At 43.4% G+C, this 9,254-nt stretch overlaps 2 protein-coding genes across 3 annotated transcripts; one reads left to right on the top strand and one right to left on the bottom strand.

The window, feature by feature from the left end:
* The first annotated feature begins 398 nt into the window (after window positions 1–398).
* spata2 (spermatogenesis associated 2) lies at window positions 399–8,810 on the top strand. 2 transcript variants are annotated; one of them, XM_053850193.1, is made up of 3 exons: window positions 399–491; window positions 4,809–5,553; window positions 5,765–8,810. In XM_053850193.1, exons 2-3 carry the CDS (start codon window positions 5,221–5,223, stop codon window positions 7,115–7,117), a joined length of 1,686 nt encoding a protein of 561 aa, XP_053706168.1. In that variant the 5' UTR covers window positions 399–491; window positions 4,809–5,220; the 3' UTR covers window positions 7,118–8,810. The 2 variants fall into 2 exon arrangements, with proteins under 2 accessions (XP_053706168.1, XP_053706167.1); XM_053850192.1 differs by lacking the exon at window positions 399–491 and adding an exon at window positions 3,951–4,021.
* Window positions 811–3,568, bottom strand: rnf114 (ring finger protein 114). Its single transcript, XM_053850195.1, has 6 exons — window positions 3,384–3,568; window positions 2,665–2,815; window positions 2,485–2,591; window positions 2,183–2,297; window positions 1,999–2,106; window positions 811–1,868 (listed from the first exon to the last, which is right to left on the bottom strand). The coding sequence occupies exons 1-6, from the start codon at window positions 3,518–3,520 to the stop codon at window positions 1,803–1,805; spliced, it is 684 nt and encodes a 227-aa protein (XP_053706170.1). The 5' UTR covers window positions 3,521–3,568; the 3' UTR covers window positions 811–1,802.
* Window positions 8,811–9,254: the final 444 nt, after the last annotated feature.

The following is a 9,254-nucleotide window of genomic DNA, read 5'->3' as shown; positions in this document are numbered from 1 at the left end:
AAAGACTTGCCATGTTTTCAGCTCCACTTCCTTCCTGCCCAGAAGCGCTCGAGTATCTTGTTAGTTCTCTGGCAGTCACAGCTATCGTCTCTTCTCCGTCTGCCAGCAGCAAAACCTCAGCAAGGGGGGAAATAAAGGGAAGAAAGGAGGCCGTGCGTCAAGAAGTTTGGTGGCTCTGGCTCTCTGTAGAGATAGGTGAGGTTCTGTAATCCCCCCGGCGGTGTAATTACACTCAGAGGGAAGAGTGACAGACTTCAACATCCCTGTGGTGTTTCATCATAGACATACAAAACGTGACTTTGATGACGACACCCGACTCCGCAAACATGCTGCCTTATTTCCCTTCATCCTCTGAATATATGACAGCACATCTAAACTTTAATTTGATTTATTTTACCCACTCTTTTGCACACACATATTCTCATGGTTCGCCGTGGTCATCCATCAAAGCAGCGATTGTTGTTTCCCCCCACAACATCTCATACACACAGGTATAAATCACTGCGCCTGATTGCTGGGGCCACGGCTTAAATAATTAAAGAGCTTTAATTTATCAAGATTTAGAGCCCTCTGACAGTATGGCTGACAAAAGAGAATGAGAGGTATTGTACGAGGGGAAGAGAGGGCGGAAGGGACACAAAAATGAGGCACGTTCACTGGAATGATCAAGCGAGAATGGGTCACAGGTGCTTGACTGGTTATACTTGAGAGTTATAGTGTGAATGGAGTCACATAAAAGGTCTGTCATGTCGAAGGAGGGCGCTCTTATGATGGCATTTTAATCCTGGATTTATTATTACATATGCATCACAAAGCGTTCAGGATTTTAAATGTTTATCAATCACACATTGTTCTTTTTTTTAATACACAATATTTCATCATAAGACGGCCGATCATAAAAACTTGATTTGCGTCTTCCCGCCTAACACAAGGATGAGCTGGTGGAACTCGACTGCCTCCAACTGGTTGCGGTAGGCTACAGCATTCATTCAATAAGCGAATTCCTGGCTCGTGATTTAGTACGATCTTAACACAATATTCACCACATATCATCACAAACTCGAATGAAAACATCACGATATTGACAGAGATCATTTATTGATTGAAGCGTGGCTCAAAGTGGACCTGCTGATCCTTCACATTGAGAGAAGCCAGCCATGTTTTGAGTATAATGTGTTACCCCAGGCATGTCCCACTTAGAAGACCTCGATTTATCCCATCAGTTTACTTATCACAGTATTTTAACTTGTTAAAGACACAGGAACAAAATCTACTTGCAGCCTTTACTCAAGTCGTTTCTCAGATGGTTTATTTTCAGTAGGCCTCTAAGTACAAGACAGACAAACATTCATAATAAAGCAAAATAAACAAAAGAAAAACACTTTAAAGTATGTTATTACTTTATAATTTTACTTCACTATGTGAAGTCGGATTGATGGCTACAGACAGCCACCTAGTGGTAAATCCCCCTCATTACATCAAGTACTGACAACAGGGAACTTGACCTTTTAACGTCGTCGACTTTTTTCGGCCACATAACGCCATTCCCTCAGCACAGAAACAGCTCAATAAATGTATGAAAAAGCTGTTCTGAAACTATCAAATCTAAGGTTAAAGTGAGAGAAAAATAAAGAGATCAAACCTTAATAAAACAGCTTCATATACAATTTAGTTACAATGTCAATTCCCAGTTTTATTATATGCCGCGAGTCATTTACCACCATTCTGATCGTGAATGAGTAGATGTGCTAGGACGATGTCTTTTGAAGACGACTCCCGTTATTCTCCTGTATTATTGCACGTCAGTTGTCCAGAAGAGAGCGCTGTAGAGCCTCTTGGATCATAGTGTGCTCATCTGTGGAGTAGTCCTGCCAAAAGACAACGCAAACAGGGAATGAACCAGTAATTGATGAGAGGAAATGATTCAGCGCAGAGTAGGATAAAGTGGTGGTGAGAATACTCCACAGGGCGCTCATGTCTAAAGCTGTGTTTACTTACAACAAAAGTGTCGTACGAAAAGGTGTGTCTAATCTTCAGATGCTGGAAAAAGTCAGTACTCCTGTAATTTGGGTCACCCCAGGGCATTGAGGCACAGATGGGACACACCTGTAGAAAGAAGTCAATATTATTATTCTGTTAGAACACTAGAAGTTGAGGTGGAAACGGGCGGTGGTCCTCTCACCACTTGGCGGGTGTCACGGGCGTGCAGGGTCGTGCAGTGTTCCACCAGACTGTCTTGATCCAGGTTCTGGCAGTTGCAGTAAGGGCAGGTGAAGGTGAACCGGTTTGGCACTGGGCTGAACACAAATATTTAACAACACTTTTATGGTATTCCTTCAGATAACATGGTTATAGTTTCAGGGACAAATTTATTGGAGAAATCTATCTTATTTGTAGCAGTAATGCTGGGTGCCATAATAACTATGATGATTGTAGTCGTATGTTTACAGACAGTCACATATTACATTTGCTAGCTTCCCGTACCTCAGGACAACAGGAAGACTCTGTGCTGTGGTTCTCACTCCCTCCTCAATGTACTCCTGGTACTTGGAGCATGCTGCTGTGTGGCTTCTCATCTGAGACAGACCAACCTGAATATGTGACGCAAACAAATACATGAGAAGAGAGACCTCGAGTTTGACGTTTCAGTTGACAATGAGGTACCTGAGAGCCACAACCCTTGCATGCTGCCACAGACGTCTGGATGAGGGCCTCCAGCTCAACGGCTTTGGTGCAAAAACCAAGTGTCGCCCTACACACAGCACAAACCGGTTTCTGTGGACGCAAACACTGTTGCAAGCAACTCTGGCAGAACCTAAAAGGAGAACACAAACATATAGATGTCTCTTCACTGAGATAGACAAAATAATTTATAGGAAAATTATTGAATTGTAGCTGCACTTCGATCTAAAAATAGTGCAATAAAACTTTATACAGTGCCAAGTTAATTTCTGGAAAGTACCGACATAATAAAGGGGCGGAGACTTGTAGTCTTTAGTCGTCCTTGATACCGTTGTTCTAATGGAGCGTTGGACTACAATTCCCAGTCAACGCCTGGTCTTTGATGTAAACAAAACTGAAAGTGATTTACAAAGCTTGTTGCAATTTCAGTACAAAACTGCAAGGTCACGCCTAAGATATATTGAACGATATATATGTTTTTGTCACATAGTGAAGGCTGGAAGCTGCAGTGTCGCCTCAAATGTTATGTTTTAGGTCGGAGTGAGGCCATTTAAAAGGCAACGTGACCGAGCAGGGTTTGGGGATGTATTGAATGTGTTGGCAGATTACATGGGATTTGAAGTGCGAATACGTGGCGCTCGCCTCTCGAACGGTGGAAGGGGGCTGGTTGAGCACTCGAGGAAAGCAGACATAATACTCACGTATGGCCGCACTGTGTGGTGACGGGACTGTCGAATATCTCCAGGCAAACCGGGCAAAGGAACTCGGACACGTCCCCGCTGCCACCAGAGACGTTTTTCTTGTGTTGTGTGGAGCTGAAACCTCCGAGCATCGCCATTTCTTTTCTTTAGCAATTCGGTCTTCCAGCAGTCGCTTACGTACTGACGTGCTCCGCCGTGTGGGCGGGGTTATATTGCAGCCCAAAAGATAAACATGAAAGCGTCATGATGCACGAAGCTTTGTCGGAAAATGTTTGGGCTTTTGCGTGTCATAGGTCTTTCATTTATCGCCAAATATACAAATCGGAAATGTATCTCCAAGTGGTACAATACTCTGAAAACAAACAGTAAGCTAATGGCCAGCTCTTGATTTGTTGTTGTTTATACGTCTATTGATTCAAATCTAAAATATATATTCTCATTTACACGGCTGTAGAATAATTACTGATTTAGTATTTTGTTGAGTAAACAATATTAAAAACGCTGTTCACTGCCGAGACTCCACCCCTTACTATACACGTGCCTTGTGACGCGATGGAACCCTGCGCATGCGTGTTGCGACAATGGGAATTTCCAACAGCTGAGGAGGCGTCGTTAGCTACTCGCAGCACTTGTCAGAGGTACGGAATCCGGGTTTGAAATTCCTCTAACCCTCAACATCCACCGAACTATTCATCTACACGAAACTCTAAACAGCTCCATGGCTGAAATCGGACGTGAAATGTCTCGATTGAATGCTAATGTAACGGCAGTTAGCTGCGCTAAAATGGGCGTTCACTGCTATCCTTCTCTGGAGGCCTGTGTCGGTGACTGCATCGTGATTTTGTCAAATTATATAACCGTGGGATATTTAATAAGCTGCCCGATTACAAGCACCCGGTCGGAGCTTTGGATATGACAGTCAAAATGACTGTTCCCGACGCTCCGGTGCCGCTATCATGGTTGCTACATCGGTGGAGGCAATGCTTCACGACTGAGACAAAAAAAAAATCAGCGTTTTGTATTGTGTTTATGAAGTGATCTGTGCGTATTATGTAGTCAGAAATAAGGCCGGACAGGATAGCAATATGAGGCTGTCATTCACACAAATATGCCACTCTTTCGAAATGTATTTAAAAAATAGTTTGATCATTTCATTATCATTTGAAGTTGTGGTGGCATTCAAATACAAACTGATGCTGATCGATACTATTTTATTTTATTTTTAAGTGCATGATTATTTCTATGTTGACTGAATAGTACATCGTTTTCACACAGTTTAAATAGTGATTGTTGACTCATTGTGCAATGCATACTATATTGTTCCCATTGGCTTCTTGTGGCACTGAAGGTCACCAACTGTAGTTCGCAATGATCAAAACTACATGTCTGCAAGTGCAGTTTCTTAATGCTGTCCTATGTTTGCAGCCAGGTAAATGAAAGCATCCTCCTCTCCTGGTAATGGCTGACCATGGAATCTGCACGCTGTGAACAAGAAATGGATTACACACAATGCTGCTGCAACCGAGCATGAAGAAAATGATCCTCGTCATCAAGTCTTTCACCACATTTGACCATTTGTCTGGAAAACAAGCCAGCCGTTTAGCCAATGTCAGAGATGCCTGTTAAACGACACCCAAAAGGACTACTGAAAGCGAAAAAAGCTGTGTCTCTTTAAGTGAAGATGCGCTGCTGACTGTACAATACATTGCAAGTGAGTTGGATGAATAATGTTGGCTGAAAATGGGGCTTGAACGCGGCACCCCCGTGCAAAGAATGCGAAAACGGGTGGTGCTCTTTCACACAAGTATCAAAGCTGACCAACAGTCGGTGGCAGACGATGGATGCTAAATTAAAAGAGGACTTGTTCAGGAGGTATGTGGGCTCACTGGAAAAACGCCTTGAAGGTGGCGGAAACAATCAGCAAGGGGAAAGAGGAAGACACAAGGACAGCGAGGCACTGCTCTCTACGGCCACAGCTCTGCTGGGAGCTTATCAACCTGATCCTGGCCAGCGGTTTAGAATGGTGCGTTTTTATGAAGTGGTGGACAGCTCGCTCCGCTGCCAGAGGGGAGGAAATCTGAGGAACCTGGAGAGGGCTTTTCGCACCCTAGAGACCATCTGCACGAACCTCTTGCTGTTCCCCTGGAAGAAAGAGTTCAGGTGTATTAAGGTGAGATAAACACATTTTTGGTCCTCCTGAAATAATGGTTGGGAAGTGGTTCAGTTTTTGAATTGCTTGCGTGTCTCTTACGCTTGCTATTGCTAATGGACACATTTCACCACATTTTCAGTCTACAAATATTGAACGTCCCTACAGTCTGTGAAATATTGTGTGTTCTGCGTCCTACTCATGTCAGTGCTAATGATTGCATTTCTTTTAGACCTTTACTGGACCGTATGTCTACCATCTGCAGTCTGCGATTTCTGATGCTGAACTCCGAACTCTGTTGCGCACCATTGGCTACTGTGACCACGACTCGCAGTTCTACTTACAAGAGAGCCCGGGAGGCTTAAATCATCTCCGCCAGTTGGCTTTCGAGCTCTTTCTGGCCCAGGCAGAGTGCCGTCTTCTGGGTGAGGTGGTGGCCTTGGCTCGTGGTTCGGCCTCTGAGCTGGAGGCGTTGGAGCTCCGCAGGGGCTGCAGAGATGATGCAGCCGGTTGTGCCGAGGCGCTCAGAAGACGCGACAGCCTGGGAGCAGATATGGCTCGCTTGTCCGTGCAACCGCTGGATATCGAAAGGCCTCATGCACATCACTTAAGACGTGGGAGTCGACCGTCGAAATCTGTGGACGTTACAGACGGAGCCGGTCACTGGCATCCAGCCATCAGCAAGCCAATTCTGAAGGCTTCATTGAGTCTGAGAAAGGAGCCTCTCTTTGTCGATGCTGAGGAGGATATGAAGGATGAAATCATCCGGCCCTGCACATCAGCTTCGCTCTTCTCAGTTGCAGCACCGCCGTCCTACAGCCCTGTGGCTGATTTCTTCCCAATCCAGTCCCCTCTGCCTGCTGATACGTACACATCCTATCACTTGTCATCTCTGGATGAGATTGACTTGTACACAGAGAGAGGTGGAACTGGGACTAGTGGAAGGCAGACCCCTTCACGGCCTCCATCAAGGGAGCCCCGAGATGCAAGAGATGGCTGGGTGCTCAAAGCCCATGGCAGCGTGAGTTGCCAAGGTTGTGGGGTTGGCTGCTCATCGGTGGCGTCCTGCCAACGTTGTGACGTCGTCCTCTGTCCCTCCTGTCACGATGGTGACCCTGCACCTTGTTGTAGCTTTCAGGACTATCATGCCAAATCCCCACGAACTCTTGACGGTTACATACCTGTCAAGGAAAAGCTGTCAGTCTACTCCAACGCGCACTCACACGCCCACCACCACCCTCACCCCCTCACTCTAACGCACTCACACACTCATCCTCACCCTCACCCTCAGATGGTGGAGAAACCCATGTTGTCAACCAAGCTGTTCCCAAGTAAGTCAGTTGCACTGACAACACCTAAGGGAGGAGGCAGCGAACGTTTGAGCATGGGAGGCTCTCGCTGCGGCTTCTGCAACAAGCCAGGTGCCTCACACACCTGCGTGAACTGTTCTAAGGTGTCGTGTGACTCTTGCATGGGTTTGTACGCCAAGGATATGTGCACTAGGAAGAACCCCCAGCACAGTTTTGTCCCCAACCATCAGCTCAACTTCAAATCCGGCACCATATCTCACCTTGTGTACCGGTGAAACGTACACTTTTATTTGTCCATCCCAACCTCGTGTCTTGCTCTTCGACTTGAGAACAATTTCTCGGGTCAATTCATAACAACCTGCTTGTATATTTTCTAATCGTCTCTTGTGCCCCGGAACACACTACAGAGAGCCTTATCATTGCCTAACTCTCTGCCTTGTACAATTTGATTTGTCTGTTCTTCCTTTTGCCTTGCTTCTTGCTATTAAGTAGTCACGTGATGTTGTAGCGCTCCTCAAAATCTGTCCTTGTTCAAAGGGAAACAACATATAGTTAATTCTCATTAATAAATGGAAACACCTTATATTTGCCAAATCAAAGTCAGAATTCCTTGAACATATATAAATATATACATAGCTGAATATATATATATATATATATATATATATATATATATATATATAAAATCTGTGTGTGTGCGTGTGTGGGAAGATCTCCTGACTTCTGAGATCTTCATAAATTTGAAAAAAAGTAAATGTACACTGGAAGTTGATAGTATATATTTTTAATCTTTAGAACAATGTGAGACTGTTATGAGGTCAAGCGAGTAGATTTTGTGGTGATAAAAGGCCGAGGGAGTTCTGGATGATATCTGGATGATAATCAAATGTATCTAGAGAGTTCCATTGATCATGTAAATTTCTGTTTTTATTGCTGCTGTTAATGTGCTGTTGACTTGGTGTCCGCCATTCTCGGATGAAGCGGGAGGATGCCCTTCTTTGAGCTGACTAGTTTCAGAAAAAAGTCTGACATGGTTTCTGTCTACCTCATGAAGCTTCTGCCAGTTCGACATTGACAAAAACTGAAAGTTGTCAGAAGCCTTGTTTGATTATCTCTGTTCGACTGAGACGAAGTATTGGAATATTTAAGAAGCTGTTCGCACTGAAGTCTTTCCATCACGTCGCAAAACAAAAACAATTTATTCTTCTGGTTGGTTGTTGATACTTTAAAAAGTAAAAAAAAACAAGGCTAAATTTAGATTAAAGTGGTGCGTTCTTGTGTCATTCTCATTTGTTCACAGTAATTAATGATCTCTTTTTGTACGTGCCTTATATTCAAATTTGGATGATCTTTCTTGGAAAAATAAGTTTCTTGTGAAGAAACTGAAAAAGTTCAGTTTCTTATGTCCTGTTAAACCTGTAGCCCAAATATTCAACATAGTTGGCCCACAATTTCAAATTTATGAAACGTTTTTTTCCCCCATTCACAAGCACCTGAACGTACCAAAATTGCTCTTTAAAACATACAAAACTGATTTAATGATAACTGTTGACTTTTGTTCTCCCAAACCACGAACTTCCTCGTGACCTATTTACAGCGACTTCACATTATCATACTATTATATTAGGCCCCTGATATGTATATAATATTAATCAGCAATTGCCTTACAATGTGTTTTTCCAGCAGCACTTTTTATGGCTGCTACTTTGTCATCATCATCAAGATTCAGTAGTTAATAGCTCCATGTTTGGAAGATATAATCAAGTGCTTAAAGTATTAGTGAACAAGCAGGCGTTGTGTTTAATCTGAAACTTCTGTTCATTCCAACAACCATTAAACCAGCTTGTGTGTGAAATAGGGAAGCTTTGTCAGCTGAGATTGCACCATCAAAATGTACAGAATTGACTCGGCTCAAGTGACTTTGGGGGGCTGTGCAATGGAAGAAAATAAATTCTATTTTGTTTGTGATACCAGCAGCAGATGACTTTTTTTCAAACGCTGAGCCAAGAGTGATCATATTGCCAAACGAAGAACAAATGTTGTAGCTGAGAAGAAAATCCCGATCCTGTTTACCCAGGTGTATAATAAGTGTGATGATATATGTGGTTTTACAAAATTATTGTATTGATGTTTTTTTTTTTTTTTTTAAAGAGCAAACTGCATGTCATAGCCACTGTGCTCTCTGAGGGACTTGTCTTGAGCTGTGGATTGATTGTTTGCAAGTCCAAGGGCTAAACAGTTTCCAGAGCTGCTGCTAGGTTCGGGTGGTGTTTTAGTAGTTTAGCTTCATTAGAGCGGAAGGAATTTTTATTTTTACTTCATTTTACGCCATGGAATATCTTGAGCCATTTGAACACCACATGAACTTTCACTGGAAACGCTCGAAACATATATCCCTTTTGTGTGTTTACT

This window comes from Synchiropus splendidus, chromosome 18, assembly GCF_027744825.2.
Source record: "Synchiropus splendidus isolate RoL2022-P1 chromosome 18, RoL_Sspl_1.0, whole genome shotgun sequence".
Lineage (NCBI taxonomy): Eukaryota > Metazoa > Chordata > Actinopteri > Syngnathiformes > Callionymidae > Synchiropus > Synchiropus splendidus.
The sequence above is the reverse complement of the archived record's forward strand: the minus strand, read 5'-3'. Positions and strand labels throughout refer to the sequence as shown.